Here is a 22,641-nt window from a genome sequence, read left to right as displayed (position 1 = left end):
ATCTTGGACTAACCAGGAAGATGAGAAACAAAACAGATGCACACATTATTACAAATAGTAATTTTAAATTGTACGCATAAGTGGTTTTTAAAACTAATTAAGACAGAATGACAAGTCTCTTCACATGAAATAAAACCTGGAAGTAGCAACTGCTATGTGTATGTATGGACAAAAATCCAAGCACACCTCCCTTGGGGCATGCAGGAGGGATGCAGACAAGCTTGGGAAATGCAGACTGTGCAGCACTGACTGAAGCATAAACTGCAGGATGCCCATCTCCTCCACAGCTGCACAGCGCACAGCAGCTGGTGAAACTGGACAGAGCACCTTCAAGCCCAGTGGAAAACAGAACAGCTTTGAGCCCCACTCCAGGTGTCCATGCTTAACTAATATTTTTAATCAAACTACATTGATACAGGATTTGTACAACAGACTCTCAGGTGAATCTATCAAATATATGAAATTTGCCAAATTTTACAATAGTTTTAAAGCTCAAAACAGTGGTTCCTGCATATTTCTTCCCTCAAAATCCTCCTACAATCCTAGGAGTCATAATATATAATAATACGCAAAGACTGGAATGCTTATCAACACATTCACTCCTTCCTCCTGATGGGTCACCACAGTCCTGATTCTCTGTTTAGCATGTCCTTGAATTTTTTTTCATACCTACGCCACATAGTTCTTTAATGTAAAATCTGTGTCTGTATATAAGACAAAGAACACAAACCACTTTGTAACAGCACTCACTGCTGGGCATAGTCTGAACAGCCATAAAAGAGAGAGCAGTCTAGTGCATCTCCAATTGTTGGAACATTTAAGACAACATCAGGATTAAAGCCTCATCACCGTGTACATATGTACCCAGTTCATTTTACAAATAAGACTCATTTTATTTATGATTTCTCCTCTTAATGGACATTTGAATCTTTAGCTTTTAAAGAAAAAAGGTCAAACCACAGGACAAAAAATTGTTATTTTCATAGAAAATGACCAAACTGTGGAGTGGTAGGAGCGGGACATGCTTCCAAAAGGCTGAGACTCTTAGGATTTACTCACCACTGGTAGTCAGCAGCAATACTAAATGTACTGATCGGCTGTTCAGTTACATACTTCCGAGTCAAGCTGATCCCTGCTCGCTGGCCAATCATGTATGAGCTTCTTCTATCAAGAGTTCAATATGATGTCCACCCTTTATTTTTTGAAGTATAGTAAATTGTGCTTGAGAAAAAGTAACTATATCATGTTTAAGGAAGGAAAGCTGTCTCTGTGCTTGCCATCCATATCCTCTTTTACAAAGAGCATTAGCACTGACAATTTGGAAAGCCCTCACCCCAAGTCTAATGGCATTGGGTCATTCCTCAGACGGAAAATAATATTTTTCTTTATCATTCTCTTCTTTTGCATTGCAACATCTCAACATGTAACTGAACATCTATGTACTATTTTAGCTAATTATGTTCACTTTTTCAACTTTACACAAATGTAACCATATTACCAAAGCTTCTGTAGCTTTCCTTTACTTATAGATCAATCCTATTTCTCCTATCCATTATACTGAGAAGTTTATGACATTCAATTCTACAAGTCCATGATCGTGTAGAATCAAATAAATACATCTCAATTTAGATCATTAAACTGGCATTGTTCCAGTTTCTATCTAATTCTAATAGTTTTATAGAAAGTTAATATCTACTTGTTGGTAGATGAGACACACCCAAGAGAGAACATGGGAGTAGTAGGTCAGGTGCAGGTTTTCACACTTTCCAGTTTGCAGATCCACGGTCCACAGTCACCAGCACTCAGTGTTGTTGGGCTATTTCATAAACGAAACATTTGCCTTCGCTGAGACATGTTAATATGACCAACATCAATACGCGTGTGCGCACACGCATGTGTGTGTGTGTGTGTGTGTGTGTAGCAAGGTATTTCAACCAGACAGAGCTTATCTTTGTCTCTGCAACACAGTCTGTCCATAAATGATCATGGATAGAGGCATCTATGGCAAAGGTTAATGTAATCAACTTTAATACTTTTTCCTTACTGGAGCTTTCTTCCCACAAAGAATCTCACATTTCAGATATTAAAATCCACCAAGATAAGAACAATAACCTCTGATTTTTTCCCCACAGTTTTTAAAGACTTTCATTTCAGAATGGATTAAGTCACCCAGGAATGAATTCGTATCCAGTGAGAAACCAAGATCAATATTCCATAGATAACTGTCACAGAAAAATTAAGATAATTTATTATCTTCCCATTTTCGGAACTTCACTGCTATTTTGTACGTTCATAAATATAAATGTGATTATTTTAAAAGTCTCTATTCTAACAAATTTATTTATTTATTTACTCATTTATTTTACATCCTGGCGGCAAGTTCAGCTCACTCCTTTCCTCCCAGTCTTTCTCCTTATACCCCCATCTGTTCACCACACAAACCCCTCCCCCTCTGTTTCTATAGGAAAGGGCAGGTCACCCATGAGTATCAACAAAACATGGCACATCAAATCGCAGTTACAAAAAGTTCCTATTTTATCAACCTTCTGATGCTCTGCTATAAATCATCTTTACAAGCATAAATTATATGTCATAATATCTACTAAAGCAAACCCTTTATACTTAACAATGGGCCTTGAGTTTTATGACCAGTCCTCTTTCCCAATACCCAGGAGACATTGTCAGATTTACTAAGACAGAAGAATTACCATCTTCATGGTATTGTTTGCTTACTGATAAAAGTATTTATATATGACATATCTCTCTTTTCTCCTTTTATTATATATCTATCTAATGGCATTTAATCATTTTATCCATAACTATCTTGAGTATCTTATACAATATTTATATACAGGACTTGAAAGTTTTAACTGGTATTGTACATAAAATATTTATGCTATTACATTTTCCATTTGTTATTGCTTATGATGAGAAATGTTCCTACATTTTTCTTATGCCCTTTCTGAATTGTCTTCCTACTCTGAATAAATCTGGAAATTCTATGAAATTTTTGATAATCACTTTTATCATATTCAGTTCCTATTATCCAGTGTTTCTATCTTCTTTTCTCTAAGATTTCTTTTTTTTTCATGTGTATGTGTGTATCTGTGTATGGGTTTGTGCATTTAAACACAAGTGCATGAAGAGGTCAGAGATATTGGTTTCCCTGAACCTGAACTTACGGGTGACTGTAAGCTGCTTGACATGGGTGATGGGAATTGAAGGCAGATCCTCTGCAAGAACAGTATGCATTCTTAACCCCTGAGCCACTTATCCAAGCTTCAGGTTCTCTTTCTTGCTGTTGTAGGGAAACTTTCTAATTCAATACTGAGCAGAATCAGGGTCGCAGATGATTCTGAATGGAGGTGGATGTTGATAGAAACATGCATAGCGATTCATCCTTACCCATGACGGCCGCTGAGAGTGCCTGAAAGATATTGTTTGCAAAGTTCCAGAAGTGTCTTTATATTCTTAGTTTGCTAAAGCTTTTATCATGTGTCATTAATGTAATTAAATGTATTTTAATGCTATGAGATAATTAAATGGCAAATTATTTTCTACATCTATTGAGATAATCACATGCTTTTTTCTCTTTGCATGATTGAATTTTGTAGAATAGAATATTTGTAAACAATAATGGAATGAGACAATACTGGTTTGAATTTGTAAATATTTTATTCAATAAATGTTTGTCTGTTCATTAAAACAAAATGACTGGTACCCAATAAAGGTGAAATTTCCAAAGTTTCCTTTCAATTTAGCATTAATATAAACAGATATAACCTCCCTCATAAGACGAGCTTGATAAATATCTTGTTTCTACTTTATAAAACAAACTACATATCTTTAATAGTTTGGTAAAAATTTACATCTCAAATCACATGGAAAATGGAGAAGCTATCAACTCCAGACTGAATGAATGTCTTTCAGGTTTCTATTGTGTATCAGTTATACTGTTTTCTTTAATATGCCCTACCTTTAAAAAGTATTTATGGTTATCTTTGTTGTAGGAGAGTCTTCTATCTATCTGTTGCTTTCATTGGTTAATTAATAAAGAAAATTGCCTGGCCTGATAGGTCAGAACATAGGCAGGCAGAGAAGACAGAACTGAATTCTGGGAGGAAGAAAGCAGAGTCAGAGAGCTGTCCGCCATGAAGCTGCCAGGCCAGACAGGCTGAAGACTCTTTCCCAGTAAGCCACAACCTCGTGGTGAGATACAGATTATTAGAAAAGGGTTGAATCAATAGGTGAGAGTTAGCCAATAAGAGGCTGGAGGAGGTAATGGGCCAGGCAGTGTTTAAAAGAATATAGTTTCTGTGTAATTATTTTGGGTAAAGCTAGCCGGGCGGGCGGCGGGAAGCGGCCTGCCATTCCCTTAACATACCTTCCCATGAAAGAAGGGGCCACCTTACAGTACAGGCTGAGCCAATGTTATTTTGACTGACTGGTCTCAAGGTTTTCTGTATTTCCATTTTATAGGAGATGAATCTCAAACTCATGTAAACACACAAAAAAGATGACTCTGGATGCACTCAATACCCAAGTAAATAACAATTCATAACCAATCCTCTTACATACACCATAAAATGCCAAAGTCACTTCCAATATTATTATGAAAAAATCCCAAGACCCTGTTTTTTTCCATACTGGTGCTTTTCTATGTATTTCTAAAATAAAGACTTAATAAAATGTTTATATTCTCACCACATTTTAAAATTAAATAAAGAAAGGAACTTACTTTCAGGTGTTTCACTAGTATTCACTTTTCAAACCACGTTAAACCTTGTTTTCCTAAAATTGTTTTCCCTTGCTAGGATCTATACATTAGGATCAGGTGAGCCAATTAAGCCTTCATTCCTAAGTTCCATTTCCAAATATTCTGTGTTTCTTACCATTTGCTTGAACTGAGTCATTCATTCTATTGAGTACCACTTCCAAAACTATAACAAAGGTATAGTCTCAGCTTTCCAGTGGGTTATGAACAGAGACATGGGCCTACTGCACACAACAACACACACAGAACTCACGGGAAACATTTAAGAGCACATGAATCCCTCTATACTCCGTCCAACAAAAGAAGCCAAGTCCACTGACAACACAGTAGAAAACGATGACTCCAGCTCCTGAACACATCCCACTGCTTAAACATTTTCAAGCACTTGCATTTGGTTCCCTTCAACTTCACTCTGTACGTCACATCCTGGGTAGACTTGCTGCCATTCCCCACGGTCAGCATTTGGGTTACTACTTCTCTGTGCCATAACCTCATATGTTCCTCTCTTCTTTACGGTTCCTATAATGTGATAGATGGGTCCAGAGCTTGACTGTGTTCAAATACAACTGCCCTGGCAAGTCATGTCTTTATAGTCAGAGCCATGCCCCGCCCCCATCAAGAGACACACCTCTAACAGACCCTCTCCTTTGTGTGTGGAGAGGGGTGCACCTGTGTATGCTGGTGTGCATGCACTTGGAGGCCAGAGAATAACCCAGAACAACATCTCTCAGGTACCATTCACCTTGTTTGTTGAGACTATCTCCCACTGGCCTAGGGCTTATGAATTAAGCTAGGCTGGCTAACCAATGAAACCCAGGGACCTGGCCTATTCTGCCTCACCAGCACTGAGATTTCAAGTGCATGCTTCCACTTCTAGCATTTGTAAAAAGCTAATGTCACTGATACTGGAGAGGGACCTCAGGTTCTCATGCTGGCACAACAAGTACTTTACAACCTGTGCTCCCTCCTGAGCCCCTGACAGATCCTCTTCTTATGATGGTGGTAATCACTGACATTCAATCTTTGCACTCTTAAGAGAATGTCATATCAAAGTGCCGCTAGGAAATTCGGTAATCCAAATACTGCTCTCTGAGTGGTTCTTTAGGAAGCTCTCCTTTTTCCAGGCACTGCTGTAGACCTCTATAAACTCATTCTATAACTTGGTTTGCATTTTGTACAAGTTTTAGTTTTGTTGTTCTAGGGCTCGGTTCTTCTGCAAAGACTTAGGGATATCCAAAACTGCATACACATCTGCCTTCTATTTTTTTATTTAGAACAATATGAAATGATTGTGACATTTCAAAACAAATACTGAATTCATTAATTTGTATACAACATGCAAACAGAGACAACAGACAGAATTCTTAAAGGTACATCAAGCTTGTTAATAACATTTTCTGACTTCTATACCTTTATACATTTTGTCCAGAAAATGACAGGTGTGTGACTGAAATCACTTAACATCTTTGACCATGACCAAGTATTTGTCAAACTCGACCTTTAAGTAATCAGTGTTGCTTCATATAACAAGGTTATAATAGTGGCAGATGAAAGTTTGTAATTCACAAGGTTCCTTTCCTATTTCAGGCTTCATCCACACTTCTCTTTTTTTCTATAAAGTCTTCTTCTAATGTTAATGCAGCTGCATCTGACATCTTTGGGGAAGCATTTGCTGAACAATCCTTCCCATTCTTCTCCCCACTCTCTGTAGTGTTCTGGTTCTCTGAACATCCAACCTGATCATGCATTTTTGCACCTGCTAGCCTTACCCAACGTTGCTATGGGATATTCACGCATTAGAACTCATACTAAACTGATGATCTGGGCTTGCGTTCTTCTAATCCTGACTTCTATTGAACTAAGATATTTTTCTACATTAGTCATTTTTCTGCATTTTTCTTTTCTCCCTCCATTGGTGCTGAAGGCATAGATTAAATTGAAACCTATACTTCTAGAAAGTGTGGTGTGACTCTATCCGTTCTCTAGATTGGAGCTTTAGCACACTTATGTTAATTACTCCATCAAAACTGGTGCAGACGTTACTTTTATTTATCTTTATTCAAAGAACAAAAGAGCTTTTTTCAATAATTGCTAAATTAATATGTTATCATTGTTCATTCATTTCTGTTATTATCAATATTTCATTCTCTACTTTTTTCCTCTTGAGGCAGGGCAACCCTATGTAGCATAGGCTAGTCTCAAACTTGAAATCCTTCTGCCTCAGCCTCCCAAAGTGCTGGGATTGTTGGCCCATGCACTATATCCAGTATCACTGTTTCTTTTACTCTATAATTCTAATAACCTGTGCATATAATAAATATAAGCTTACTAAATATTAGGAAAATAAAAATATATTGTTTTTAAGTACATATATACACATATTTTTAAAAATTTCAAATCTTATTCATGGACAGATTAAAAATAAGGAAAAAAATGTTCCTTGAGTTAAGAGTAGAGAAGACTGAGAATCAAAACTTCAATGGAAGACAGGAATTCAGAAGCAACCCCTCTCCAGTGCTCACCACTGCTGTATCAAACGTGCAGAGTCGTAAACAGGTGTCGTTGACAAGCAGGACCATGGAAATGAGCAGAGCACTGCACTTAGGAGACCTGTCTTCCAGTTCTGCCACTGGCTGGCTGTGCAATCCCAATTAAGTCACTTTCCAGACCTCATATTTTCTGTGCAGAAGTGAGATGACCTAGCTCATAGGTTTTTTACTACTAGAAGTAAATGAAGCATTGAAAACTGAATGAAGCATCTTGTAACCTGAAAATAAGCCAGTTATATACACAGGAGCATAATTCACTAAACAATAAACCAGAAAGCAGTCTCGATATTAGACAAGAGTAGCTACACATGGTGCCTGGAAAATTGGACTGGATTATAACAAATATAAACCAAAAAAAGGGTTTATAAAGGAAACTAAGTATTCTTTTCAAAGCTAACTTGATTTCGTAGACTCAATCCCCTCCCCCCATTAGAATGTCACTATCAGCCTCTCAGCCTTCATCCATCTCTACCATAACACGCAGGCTTACACATTAATGTGTTCTTTGACAAGGTAAGCCAGACTGAACACCTGTCTAATGCCATGCCATGGACAGCATCGCACCACAGGTGAATGGAAAGTGGCATTCTACCACTTGGTTGTATTCTAGACTCCAACTTGTCTCTGTCCATTTCCTTTCAGTGCCCTAATGTTTCCATATCCTTTCTAATGGTTATTACATCTACCTTGAAAAATAACTACAACCTAAGTACTAGAAATGCCCTCTGTGCTCCCCAGATCCAGCGCTGAGGCCTGTTTTGAGAAAGGTTAACCTATGTCCCAGCTGTAAAGGATAACATTATTCTGAAGCAGATAGAAAGAGAGAGGGTACTTTTCAGTTGTTTCCTGCTGATGTATTTACTAATCTGTGAGTCTAAGGACTCTATGCTATTTGTTTTCACATTAAGAGCCCATCAAGCTGTGTCTGCAAGAAGGAGTTTTGTGACCATACTACTAATACCCCTTTCCAGTGAAAACTGTGTGGAAGGAGTTGCTAGAGACATATAAGAAACACTTGTACTTACTACAATTTTGTCTGTCTCTTACAATAAAAGATGGAGACAGTATCTTAATATATTTGAAAGAAAAGTAATGATACAATTTTATTCTTTTTTACTTTGTTATCCTAAGACAGTGTCTCACTATGAAGCCCAGTGTGGGCTTCACTGCAGCCCAGTGCCTGCCTCTGCGACAAGCTTGAGCTACCATGCTTATTATGATTACTGTTTAGTAAGTGGGTTCAAGCTTTGTAGAGTTTTCATACTTTGCATACATTAGGACAGCATCAAACAGATGTATGAATTTGAAAACTTTTGCAGATGACTTGAGTATCAGACTTCTGAACAAGAGGGCTCTACATCCAAACACACATCAACATTAACAATTAAAACACGCACCACTCTCAGTGTCAGACAAGGAGAAGGAGCTGAGGGACGTAGCATAGTTAATGGTCCAACAAGCACACCTGCAGTCCCCTCAGCACAGGAGAGCATCACTCCGCAGCAGCAGGACACCAGCACTAAATTCCACCAATACAAACGGACAGTCTGAGCACAGGTTCAGAGCTGCGCCTTCACGGAGCTTGGATTAGGCTGGATGTGAACCACTAGCAGCTTATAAGTAGTAACCCAGTGTAGAGAAGGTCAGTACTGAGAGAAGGGGACCAGAAGAGACAAGTGATAAAGAAAACTTTGTTTTGAAGTTTACAGTTTGCAGTGATGTGAAACAACAAAGCAGACACACTGTGGCTCAGAAGCCCAATGCACATAAAAGACATCGTGAATAACGGATGGGTCAATGGTGGAAAAGAAGATCAAGGACAACTCTCCGAGTTTTGCAGATCACCAGTCTTCAGTGACATCAACACAAATGTTCTTCAACAACAAGACACATCTAAAGACTCACCTCGTGCTTGGAGAAGAGCCGGACACCCTCCAGCTGGTGGAAAACTGGGTAGTGCTGGGAGTCAATCTGGTCACGCCGGTACACGTCACCTACCACGAGGAAGGCATTAAGTCCTGCATGCAGCAAGTCCCACTGGTGTGCTGACGTGTGTGCTCTCAGCATGTGCACCCGGTTCAGGTAATAGTTGTCCCCCTTCTTCCTGCTGGGGTGGTCTGCTGGGATTAGCAGGCTATCAAAGTTCTGCCAGGTGGTGACCACTGGAGGCAGCTGGTCATAGACGGAGAACAGAGGGGTCCTGGGGCGGCCCATGTACTGCCGGTAGAAGTGTTCCTTTACCCGCTCCTTGAGCAGCCACAGAGGGTGGTACTTCTGATTGTGCAGGTTCCTGCCCACCTTAGAAAGGACCTTCTGAGTAAGATTAGTGTGGTCATCCTGAGGGTAGGATTTGCCCAGCAGCTCTACCACACTGCCTGGAGTACCTTGGGCAGGAAACTGGGATGCAGCGGGCCTTGAGCCCCAAGCCCGACGCTGATGGCATTTGAAGACATGGCTGATCTTCCTTACTAGGTAGATGTGTTCATGGGCAGCTCGGATGAAAGCTGAACAGACCATTATAGAAGCTTCTCAGAAATTCTAGAAGGAGCACATAGGAAAAGCACAAGTTAAGTTTCATTCAGCAGACAATAACAAATGTGTCTTATGTTATCTAAACAAGATCACTATCTTCTAAGTGACATGTATGTGTCCCTCCTATCACATCCACACCACAGGAAGACAACTGAAAATATCTATGGACAGGCTGCTATAATTTGAATGTCCTTCCCAAGAACCATGTTGAAATTGCACTGCTATCTAATAGTACAAAAACATGTGAAGCATGAGGGCTCTGCCTCTGGAACACAAGAGTGGGTTAACTAGGGTGGGAGGAAGCTTCTCATACAAGGAAAAGCTCAAACACTGTTCTCTGTCTTTTGCCATGAGATGATCGAAATAGAAAGGTGTGGCTTCATGCTTTGATCACTGATCCCAAATTCCACAGCTATGAGAAACAAGTTTCCTTTTATTATAAATTACTCAGTCTATGGTGTGCTCTTATACCACAAAATAGGATTCTAATATGGTGGTGCACACCTTTCATCTTGCAGTGTCTACTGTAATACATGCATACAATAAACACTACCAGAAGAGAATTTACTGGAAAAAAGGACACAAAGTTGACAGAAGACAGAGGACTGACCTTGGGGCAGAAGAGAGAGAGAGAGAGAGAGAGAGAGAGAGAGAGAGAGAGAGAGAGAATATGCATACAATTTAATAAGATTGTAGAATTTTCAAACTAAGAACTGTCACAGCAAACATGACTTCTAAGATAATGAAAAATACCCAGGAATAGATGCCCAAATTCTGTGCCTGTTAGTCGAAAAATAGTGAGTGATCTTCTAACACTGATTATTCTTTACTTCAACAAAAACAGTTGTGAACTCCCTCGGGGGTTGATTAACAAGGGTAACTAGAGATCAAAGTAGAAAATCAAGAAATAACTTAAGTTTTTAAACTTAAGTAACTCAAATTTTTTAATTTCAAAATTAAATTAAAAAACTTTAATTTTTTAAATTAAATTAAATTAAATTAAAAAAAAAATTAAAAAACTTTTGTTTTGAGATAATTTAAAATACACAAGTCAGTTACTTTCTTCAAGACTCATGCAATCCCACCAAGAATATAGAGCTCCATGGTCTGCCAAAAGCCTACCTCACACATACCTGAGCATTACAGTTGCCAGACTCAAAATTGCAAGTGGGAATAACTTCTTGGAAACCTGTTCCTAGATCTATGATGATACCGAAGAGTCAGAGATTCCCAGGAACACTCTGATTTATGCACATGGCATTATTTTGTCGGGATTGCTTCTAATGTTTTTGGCTGAGTTTCAACTGTAATCTGTCTTCCCATCTACGTTGTTCAGTAACTTGTCCTTGCAGTAGATAAGAATTTCAAATTTTCACATGCAGCCTTATATATCCTAGCACAAAGCCACACTGTTAGGCTGCTAGTTACCCAGTTCAGCACTCTTGGCAAGCTATAAGAAAACATTTCTTTCTTCCACAGGCATAGGCTGTTATACAAAGTTCAGAATTGTTCGAAAAGGGTACCGCTATATAGTTATTCATGGTTGTCAACAGTGTTTTACTTAATCAATATCTCGTCCCCCACACAAAAGCCCTTCCAGGTTCCCCTAGATAAACATTATCCTAACGTCCTGTAATGATCTTCCCACATGTCAAGCTTGCTCATAAAAGCGTAATTTTTTCACCCTCATTTGTAACTTTTGGTCTATCTGCTCAGCTCTAGTTTATGTTCACACTCTTGTTCTCCATACTCAAACAATAATTCATCCTTTAGATTACCATCTCTAGCATCTCTTTTCAAGCAGGACAAAGGACTGGAATTGTGGTGTGGTTTGGTTTTGGCTTGGGGGAATGTTTATTTATTCATATTTATTTATTTATTTATTTATTTAGGCTTTTTGTGAATTCAAAGCCTTCCCTCTGCCTCTGCCAAATTTCTCCTTAAGAAATATGTCACCTGAAAACTCAGGATGCCCAGGAAGGCATCCCAAGACAGCACTGTTCTACTAGTACAGTGTTTTGCATATAATCTATCACAACTCTGGGTAAGAATCATTCATAGCCAGTTGCCAAGAAGGAAACTAAAGCCAGTACACATGCAGTAATCTACATAAATGTCTTCACCCACCCAGGAAATAAAGTTCAAAACTCTAAGCAATTTAAGTACCTTTCAAAGGCCCAAGTCTCTTCAATATAGTTTCTTCCCTTAACTTTAGACTCACCCAAATAACTTGGGCCAAACATCGCACTGAATAATTAAACCGAATAAAATTCATAAACTTCTATGTTAGAAATTAAATTGACACTTAAACAAATGAACAAAATAATCTGAACCAAGGGCCAAATCCGTCCCTGGCTTGGTTTTGTACATAAAGCCTCCAAAACACAGCAAAGGGCATTTTCAGAGTGACTTTTCCAATACAAGCATCCCAACAAATACAAATTATCTGAAGTATGATCTGGTCCTTCGAAAAAAAAAATGTGCTTACTCCTATTGTATCTTAACTCACTGAGAAGATTTTTTGCACTATTAATAAAATTTCCTTAAATATATATGTAGACTATACAGACACAGAAAGTAGAAAAAGTATAAATGCATGTATTAATTATTAACTAATACAAAGGACAAAGAACGGCATCTGAATGAAAGACAAAACAGTGAACAGCTGACAACTTTACAGAAATACATATGTGGCTTAACCTTTAAGTTCTTCTCTTAGGTTCTTTATCATTGACAAAAGGATGAAAGAACACACATCTCATAGAGGAAGGATAAATCCAGACTCTGTTCATAAGGAATTTCACTCACTGCCCAATGAATAAGAGCTGACCTGAGTAAAATGAACCCAGAGACTTTAGCCATGCTTTCGCTGAGACTGAGAATAAATGGAAATCTTGTTTGTGTAGATGATTTCAGTATGCTGGCAGGATACACAGGGATCATACATGAGAAAATTATAAATTAGCTGGCTATGCTGTGATGTCCACAAAACAGTAAGAGATGTTGGACAAAACTGACGTAAGAGATTGGTTCTAGTAATGTAGACCTTGGGGGTGGCAAGATGTCCCTGCAGGTAAAAGCACTGGTGCCAAGCTGGATAACCTCTGAGTTCCAAACCCAGGACCCACATGATGATAGGAAAAAACAGACTCCCAAATGTCCTCTGATTTCTACACAGGCATCACAGCACAAACAATGACCCACAATACACAGACATGCAAATACACTAAGATGAACAGATGTAAAATGAGGGGACAGGGTGCTGGAGAGATAGCTCAGCAGCTAAGAATATGTACCTCTCTTCCAGAGAAGCAGAGCTCAGTCCTTAATACCCATGACAGGCAGTATGGAAGACCCTGTAACTCCAACTCCAGGGAATCTGAATCCTTGTCTGGCTTCCAAAGGCACCCATATATATGCAGCATACATTCACTCAGACATATACACAACAAAAAATAAAATAAATCTTTAATTTTTAAAAAAGTAAAATTTGGACACTGCTGGTGAGAAAGCAAATCGTGTAGAAGAAACCTAGGGATTCTGTGCACAAAACAATCAAAACTGGTTCTTAGAGGGCATAACGCTAACTCTATATTCCGATCACTCAAGAGGATAAGGCAGGAGCTTCTCAAGTTAAAAACCCTGAGGATATGAAGCAAGACTGTAATAAACAGGCAAAAACTTTGATTTCTAAGATTGTATCTTAAAGCATAAACTAGCCTCTCCAACAGCATGTGAATTGTAGACTTCAGATAAACAGAAAAACATATTCAGTCTGAAAGGTCCTCCAACAGTCATTCAGTCCAAAGCTTAGGTTCTACACATTAGGACATGCAGGCAACTAGTCAGATAGTCTAAATAGATGATTGTGGTGGTCTGATAAAATTGGGCTCCATAGGCTCATATATTTGAACTATTTGAAAAGATTAGAAGGTAAGACCTTGTTAGTGGACTTGTCACTGGAGGGGAGGGTGGGGGAGGAGGTGCGCTTTGAGGTTTCAAATAGCTCAAACCAGGCAGGCTGTGAATGAGGACACAGCTCTCAGTTACAGTTACAGTGCCATGCAGTCACCATGCTCCTGATCTTGATGATAGTGAACTAACCAACCCTCTGAAACTCTAAGATAACCCCCAACTAAGTGGGAAATTTTGTTTTGTTTGTTAGGAGTTGTTTGGTCATGGTGTCTCTTTATAGCAATAGAACAATGACTTATCCCAGTGATGAGATCCCCAGGTAAAAGTTCTTTCTATTTCATGTAATAACAGCCTCCTTGTTCTGACTCCACTATTCACTACCAGAATAATCTTGGTTTTGTGATCATAGTCAAGAGAGGATTCTTTTAGACCACTGTTAGAATTGAGTGAATTAACAGACAGAGGACCTGGACCATACAAAACTCCCAATAAATGGCAGCTACAACTGCTAAGTTAACTTACCCAAGTACTACTCCTTTAACAACCTGACTCAACAAAGGTTAAAACAGCAAGGTCAACAGGAAGTCAGGCATCTACAAAGAGATGCTAACTACCTTCTACAAAATGAACTGAGGGAGGGTTTTATAATGTCAGGCCTATGTAAAGAGAACATATTAGCAACCTTAATGCCACCCTCACATGTAGCCACTCTTTGCCACTCTTCCTATCTTTTGCAGTGGTGACTAGAAAGGGACTGGGCACATTCAGGGTGAGGCAGGAAGATTATCATGAGTTCAAGGCAAGCCCATCCTGGGCTACACATTGCCACAAAAAAAGAGGAGGAGGAAGAACTTAAAGCTTCAAGCTTACAGCCATGAATTACACCTTAATTTTAAAGGTTGTTTTAGAATGTTGGCCACATTAATGATACACAAAGTTTCTTTACCACCACAAATCTAACAAAGTGCTTAAACCAATAAAATGGTAATATAGTTTATTGGGGACTTATTAGTTAGACTTTACTTACTCTTTAACTATGCACAGACACGCATGCACGTGAGCATGAATGCAGGCACCAGGGCAGCCAGAAGAGAGTGTCAGGTCCCCTGAAGCTGGAGTCACAGGCAGTTGTGAACCACTCAGTGTATGTGCTAGGAATCAAACTTGGGTTCTCCACAACAGTACATGCCCTTAAGAGTTGAGTCTTCTCTCTAGACCTAATGTGAACTTTATACTGGGTCCAACAATCCTCTCTCCGCCTCCTTCATTCTTGTTAGAAAATCTAAGCACTTCATGAACTTACCAGAATAATGATTTCCCTTGCTGAAAAGGATCAATGGTGAGTAACCATAGCCCACACAAGGTCACCACAGGACAAAAGTCATCAGACATATGTTATAAGGACAGATATAATATATAGTCTATATGGCAAAAAAATGTAAAATTTGACTACTTCAAAATACATGCAAACATTTTACTCTACTTGTTTCCATTTTCACTCAAAAAAAAATCACATCAAGAAAGTATGTTTTGCATCCTGCTGACAAGGATGAATAACAAAAAATCTCTAAGCAGGCACTTTCCTCTATTACCTGAGAGAGAGTTATGGGCACAAGCTTTTTAGAAAGCAATTCAGCACTATCATGAAATTTAATACTGTTCACACCCTTTGGCAAAGTAATGGAGGCTATCATAAGGAATATTAAAATGAAGGCAAGAGTTAAAAATGAAGTTTTATTTAATGATATTTATACTAGAAGAAAGTTCAAAACAGTATAAATATCCCCCCAAAAAAAGAATAATTAAACAAACTATAGAAAAACCACACAATAAACTATCATGTAGTCATTAAATATAACAAACTTCCCCAAGGTCCAAATGAGGAGCAGAAGGAGGGAGAACATGGGCAAGGAAGTCAGGATCACGAGGGGTGCATCCACCTACTGAGACGGTGGGACTGATCTAATGGAAGCTCACCAAGGCCAGCTGGACTTGGAGCGATGGAGCATGTGATCAAACTGGACTCTCTGAATGTGGCTGGCAAAGAAGGCTGACTGAGAAGCCAAGGACAATGGCCCTGGGTTTTTATTCTACTGCATGGACTGACTTTGTGGGAGCCTGGTTTATTTGGATGCTCACCTTTATAGACCTGGATGGAGGGGGAAGGACCTTGGACTTCCCATGGGGCAGGGAACCCTGACTGCTCTTAGGACTAGAGAGGGAAGGAGAGGTGGGGAGGGAGAGAAAAAAGGGAGGCAGAGAGGAGGTGGAAATTTTTAATAAATAAACAAACAAATAAATAACTTTAAAAAGAATCCTAAAGATGAAATAATTTATTAGTGATTACGTGTATCAAACCTTACCGATAAAAATACATGCTTACTATGTATACAGTGTTCTACCTGCATGCCAGAAGAAGACACCAGATCTGTCATTGCTGAAAATTGAACTCAGGATCTCTGGAAGAACAGCCTGTGTTCTTAACCTCTGAGCCATCTCTCCAGTCCCAAGTAGCCAGGTGGTAGTACCTTACACCTATAATCCCAGCACTCAGAAGGTAGAGGCAGGTGGATCTCTGTCCGTTTGAGGCCAGCCTGGTTTACAGAGCAAGTTCCAGGACAGATAAGACTGTTACAATGAGAAATCCTGTCTCGAAAAACCAGGAAAAAATAGTAATAATTACATGGTTACCTATAATTCTGCATGCTAGACACAGAAGCCTGAGATGAACTGTGGGAAAAATTTAATAGCAGTTGCCACTGGCTCTTCATTCTATTGTATACTTCGACTAAACGTTTCTGAATAAATGTGTATTATATTTTAAAGTTTACTTTCAAAACATACAAGAAAATCTTTGAAAGTGTCCAGTTGTGTTCTAGACACTGCATGGCCTGCATTAAACAAGAGTGTCGGTGCAAATTCAGCCTTGGCAAGATAACCGCGTGTGATGCCCACCTATACCATAACTTCTTACGAGAATAAAAGAACACTTGTGTAGAAAACATTATACCTGCCCAATTTTCTCTGTTTGATCATAAATTAGCTGTCATAAACACAACAGCAGTTACCCAGTGCCACTTCTTGAGAAGTAAATTTTAGGAAACTGGCCCAACTGTAAATACATTTCACAGTTATACTCATGAAAGAAACCTTTAGTATAGGTGAAACCTCAAATGCTATGTGGCATCTTAATAAGGAAGAAAACACTTCTTGCATGTAAGGAAAGGATTCATTAAAACTTGGATAAAACTAAGGCAGTCCTGTAAGCAAAGAGGTTCCTTATGCAGAGCTGCTGGGGCATGGTGAGGAAGTAGGTCATAGTCAGAATCTAACAGTTGTTTTTCCTTTTCTTTCTTTCTTTTTTGTCTGTTTGTTGTTACTGTTTTTCAAGACAGGGTTTCTATGTGTAACAGCTATGGCTGTCTTGGAACTTGCTTTGTAGACCAGGCTGGCGTTCAACTCACAGAGATCCAGCAGTTGTTAAGATTGCCTGTTTGGGTGGAGCACCAGTAATAGCACAAGCAGCTCGGTGAAGGCTGAGTTCTTTCAGAAATCCTAGGAATAAGAGGAATCTGTAGCAAGCCTATCATTTCATTTTGCTTTTGATCTGTGCAGACCCGTTCTTCAGGAGACTCAGGATTTCTTGCCCACTAGGCTATCTTATAAAGATGTTTCACTGTTGAGACATCAAATACCAAGACATCACTTTGCACAGTAAGCAGAAAAGTAGGCCGAATGTAGAACTGCTTAGGATCTACTTTCACTTTCCCAGGCACAAGTTAGCTCCCTGAGCTCCTACAGAGCACCACTAAAATGATGTGCAAATATGCATTCCAGCAGTCTATGGCTTCATCTGTAAATAAGGAAGTCTAAATAAGCCACACTCCTGTCAGCTATCTTGATGTGGGTTCTCTGGGTCACGCCTGCTGCACTGGCATAATCCTATACTCAATTCCTACAGGATACTCCTTCCTCACCTCCACTCACCGGACAGGACCAATTCTTCACTTCCCAGCCCTACAAATGCAGCCAACATCTTTTCCTACATATATAATCCCTTCCTGTTTACGTTGTTCTCAGGAGTCACTGGCAGTATACAAATTCCACAGTTTGCCCACGCTCAGTTGTCTCACTGCAGCAATGCTGTTCTGAAGACATCTCACAGCCGTTTGTAACAGCTGTATTCTCTGTGCTGCTACTAACAGATCTTTCTAGTTGCCTCATCACTGCTTCCAGTTTGCCAACTCCTTCAACATTCTAATAGTGAAATTAAATTCAAAGTCAGAGGGGGAGAGAAGAGCAGAAATTGCAATGGCCCATTTCACACTAAAATTCATAAGTCAAGTCAGTTCAAATTTTGTACCCAAGTAAGTTTTGGAATCTATATTTCTTCAGGGCCTTTCTCAGACAGACTTGAGAATTACAAGTAAGAATCCTTCAGTTCAAGTAACCTTGGTCCTATGTCCACTGCTTGCTGTCAGTCAGGCCCCAATGAGCCCCTTCTCTCAGCTTCAATCTTTTTACTTTAAACAGTGGGGAAACATGAGGGCCTTCTAAACGTCTACATGTGCCCACATCGCTTTTCTACTGGGAAAACTGTCACAGTCCCAATACTAAGTCAAAACTTTCTATGGACCAGTCCCGAGCTACTTTTCTTCTTTCCTCTTGAAATCCTTCCCACGGCATGTACCTAGTTTACTACCCAGCACCAATGCACTTGAAAATGATTCCAGAAGGTTGTCTTTACATAAATAGCATTTTAATTAATTGTAATGGTTCAGTAAAATGTTAAGAGATGGATTATAACTTTAATTAATAACAAAAACTAATAGACAAAATAGTTTCATCTCATCTTGCCTATGCTGCCTGGTTCTTAGTCAACCTGATACCAGCTAGTAATTTAAGAAGAAGGAAACTCAACTGAGAAAATGCCCCCATCACAATGATCTGGGAACCTGCCTCTGAGGCATTTTCTTGATTAATGATTTATGGGAGAAGGTCTAGCCAACTGTGGGTGATGCGACCCGGTCATCCTTCCTGGATTGTATAAGGAAGCAGGCTGAGCAATCCATGAAGAGCAAAGCTCCTTTCTGTATGGCCTCTGCATCAATTCCCTCAGTGATGGAGTGTGAGCTGTAAGATGAAATAAACCCTTTCCTACCCAAGATACTTGCTCATGATGTTTATCACAGCAATAGAAACCCTAACAAGATATAAATTATCAATGACACTAACCAAAGGGAAAGTAACTCAATATGACTGCAAAACTAAAACACACTGATAGCATGGGGCACATGGTGGATTTAGGAGAATCAGTTCTAGAATTCACTTCACTTCTTTTTTTTTTTTGGTGGGGGGGGGGTTCAAGACAGGGTTTCTCTGTAGCTTTGGAGCCTGTCCTTGAACTAGCTCTTGTAGACCAGGTTAGCCTTGAATCCACAGAGATCCACCTGCCTTTGCCTCCTCAGTGCTGAGATTAAAGGCGTGTGCCACCACCACCCAGCTGAATTCACTTTACTTGTAAAGAAAGTAAGTAGATGACATTACAAAAATGCTTACTTTTTCTGAACCAAAGAACCTAAAAAAAAGTCAAACGCACAGCTGAAACTTGATCAAATATGACAAATACAAAAAAATAAAATAAAATAAAATGGGGGGAGCAAGATAAGGGCTCAAAAGTGAAGAGCAGTCTGCTCTTTCTATGGTGCCAGCTTTGATCTCCATGCACGTCTGGCTCATGACCTTCTCTAACTCTAGCTCCAGATTATCTTCTGGCATCTGAGGGCACTGAACACACATGGTACACAGGCATACATGCCTGCAAAACATCAAAGGAAGTATTTCTTCAGAATTAATGACTGAACAAATGAATGAACAACTCTCACTCCAAAGTGCTCACAGAATGGTTTCCATGAGCTCAGTAAGAAACAAATTAAGTAGAATCACTCATATGACAAATGATCAGCAGACATGTATTTTGAAACCATCAACTTGGAATACCATGAACTGCTTAGAAGGACATATCAATACACATGGAGTGGTATGGCAGCACCCCCACCCCCCCCCACACACACACACCTCCTACTTGCACTGTCTATTAGACAGGTATATTTTTCACAGAATCTAGTGCACCTGAGTTCTAGACATGGTTGCAGCCTCTGATTAACAGTAACCTTGCTTCAATATTCTTGACAATCATCTAGCGAATGAACTATTTTGCAATAATTCATCACCATGAGTTCTCCTGATAAACTCCAGATTGTATATGAGACAACAGAGAAGCTCTCAGAACAGGCAACTGCAGGTCCCACACAGATAGGATCTCTAGCTGGTAAACACCAGCCACCCCTTATCACACATCAGTGCTCTTGGCTTGTGTGTATAAATGTAAGTAATTTTTAGCTCAAATAGTGATTTATTTATCTATCACTGGCTTCAAAGCATATTTAAGGCAGGGTTTATAACCATCAGCAAGAAACTGAAACTGGGCATTGCTGCCTGGGGCACATGGCTTCCACTGGTTGGTAAAGGTTCATTACAATATTAATGAGAATGTCATTTGTCAAGATAATTATGCATGAACTTGACCATTACAGAAAGTAGATATCCATGTGAAAGACAAGCCCAGGGCATATGGATCAGAAGCCTGAGAAATCCCTTGGTACTTCTGTCTTTTGTAATGGTGGCCTTTTGTGTAGATAATGTCTTATTAAAACATTAAGTCTCAAGGAGGAAAGGAAGGGGGAGAGGCAAGTATTAACACAACTATTGTCTATCTGCATAATTGCCTAGACACAATCAAAAGAATCTTTTCATCAGTATAATTCAGTTGAAAAGTGACTACAAATATCAACCCTTGAAAATAAATGCCATGGCTTCAATAATGAAAATTCTGAAAGTGTTTTTCTAACTGGGAATATCTTAACTTATTCAAAAACAAAAGAGCGCTCTTTCAAAGAGTATCATGTGGTGGAAGCAAAAGCACTGGGACAACGCCACTTTAAAAGGTTTCTCTCTTATTTTCCACTCTTAAACACAAGTTCCAAGAGGAATCAGTATGGCTATCTTAAGCCCAAAGGTTAAGATATGCAATTAAATGAATGCACAAGGGATTGACTGCAGAGCAAAGATCCTACAAATTAACTTGAACGCTGGTTAACAAGTGGCATAAGACACTACCGCATTTGGAAGCGATGTGATTCCCAATCACTCTTTTGCTATTTTCACTTCTCAAAGTGTCATGTAAGACTAAGTTCATGTTATCAGTATCCACTAGCATGAATGCTTTCCTAAATATGCCAAAAGAAAACTCACCGTGCACAAGGTGCACAACACACACGCATATGCATGCACACCGATATAAACAAAGAGCAAAACAGAAATCGCTCATGTTCCTCACTATCTCAAGAAACCCAAGTGAAATAGCAAACTGCTGTCAAATTTCAACATTTATCAGTTTCTTTCTTACCTTATTTTCTAAAAAAAAAAAAAAAAAAAGTTTAACTGGACTATAGTTCTATATAGTTCACATTAGAGAAAAAGTGCAATACCCACAAACTTGAGCATTTAAACAAGTTTCATAATAATTTTAGTAATGCATGCACACATAACAGTTTTAAATTTTTAAATGTTCATCTAATGAAAGAGAAGATTTTCACCCAGAAATCATTTAGCAAGCAAAATGTTAATGGCAAATAAAATTAAAATTTGTTTCAAGTCAGCTCATTAATTGCATATTAAAAAACTATTTTAAGGAATTAGAAATATTACTGCTATGCAGAAAAAATGCCCTCTGGGTTAAATTTTTCTATTAAATATTCTAAATAAGCTGATTTTTATCCATGATTTTCCAAATAAGTTCACTACATATAAAATCCCAGTCTGCTAGGTCTGGCAGAGTGGTATGGGACAATGGTCTATATTTTGTTAATTATATTTTAAATAAACACTGATTGGACAGTAGCCAGGTAAGAAATATAGGCAGGACAACCAGACAGGAGGTAGAGGCAGGTCAATGAGAACAGGAGAATTCTGGGAAGAGGAAAGCTTGGTCTGTAGTCCTGACCCGGCCACAGAAGAAGCAAGATGTGACTGATCTGTCAAATAAGGTACTGAGTCACGTGGCTAACACAGATAAGAATAATGGGCCAATATAAGTTGTAAGAGTTAATAAGAAGCCTGAGCTACTGTGCCAATCAGTTCATAACTAATGTAGAGCTCTGTGTGATTTCTTTGGGACTTAACAACTGCGATTGGGGGAACTAGGAAAGACAGAAACGCAGTCAACAGCAGAGAACAAAGTAAGTTATAACACATGAGCACATCTAGTCCCCACGCCCAGGACTGGTATGGTAAGCAGAGGCCAACATGTTCCAGTGTACCTCCCTACAAATGGAACTGCAGCATAGCCCTCAAAGTCTCCATGGCTTTTTTCTTATTCCTTCAAACTTGAAAACTATACAAAGTCCCATCCACTGACAAAATAATGCTACAGTGAAGCACTGGGCCAGTTTGTCCAGGCTGCAGCCCACCCTACAATGTCCACTGCCTGACCTCGCCAACAAACACCCACCCTACAATATCCACTGCCTGGCCTCGCCAACAAACACCAGCCTACCATGTTTTATTCAGTACGTTCTCTGTACGATTTCTTCAAAACTTGAAGCAATGTTCCCATTAACATGATTCAAATCTCCAATAAAGTTTTATCTGTATTTAAAACTGTCTTAACTGGATAAATGTTCCTGTAATCCCAGCACTCAGAAACTGAGGTAGAAAAATTTGAGTTCCAGACCAGCTTGAGTTACACAGCAAAAGCCTGTCATTAATAACATAATATTAACAAGAAATGAGGAGGAAGAGAAGGAAACT

At 39.1% G+C, this 22,641-nt stretch overlaps 1 protein-coding gene across 7 annotated transcripts in view; it reads right to left on the bottom strand.

The window, feature by feature from the left end:
* The window catches only part of Fars2 (phenylalanyl-tRNA synthetase 2, mitochondrial), a 427,446-nt gene that overhangs the window by 330,152 nt on the left and 74,653 nt on the right, over window positions 1–22,641 (bottom strand). For all 7 annotated transcript variants that reach the window (XM_087896532.1, XM_087896535.1, XM_087896533.1 and 4 more), the window contains one exon: window positions 9,229–9,861. In XM_087896532.1, the coding sequence (XP_087752658.1) occupies window positions 9,229–9,840 (612 nt within the window). In that variant the 5' untranslated portion in view covers window positions 9,841–9,861. The remainder of the gene's footprint in view (window positions 1–9,228; window positions 9,862–22,641) is intronic.

Source organism: Myodes glareolus, chromosome 14, assembly GCF_982192425.1.
Source record: "Myodes glareolus chromosome 14, mMyoGla1.1, whole genome shotgun sequence".
Lineage (NCBI taxonomy): Eukaryota > Metazoa > Chordata > Mammalia > Rodentia > Cricetidae > Myodes > Myodes glareolus.
Note: the sequence above shows the minus strand (reverse complement) of the source record. Positions and strands in the feature narration are given on the sequence as shown.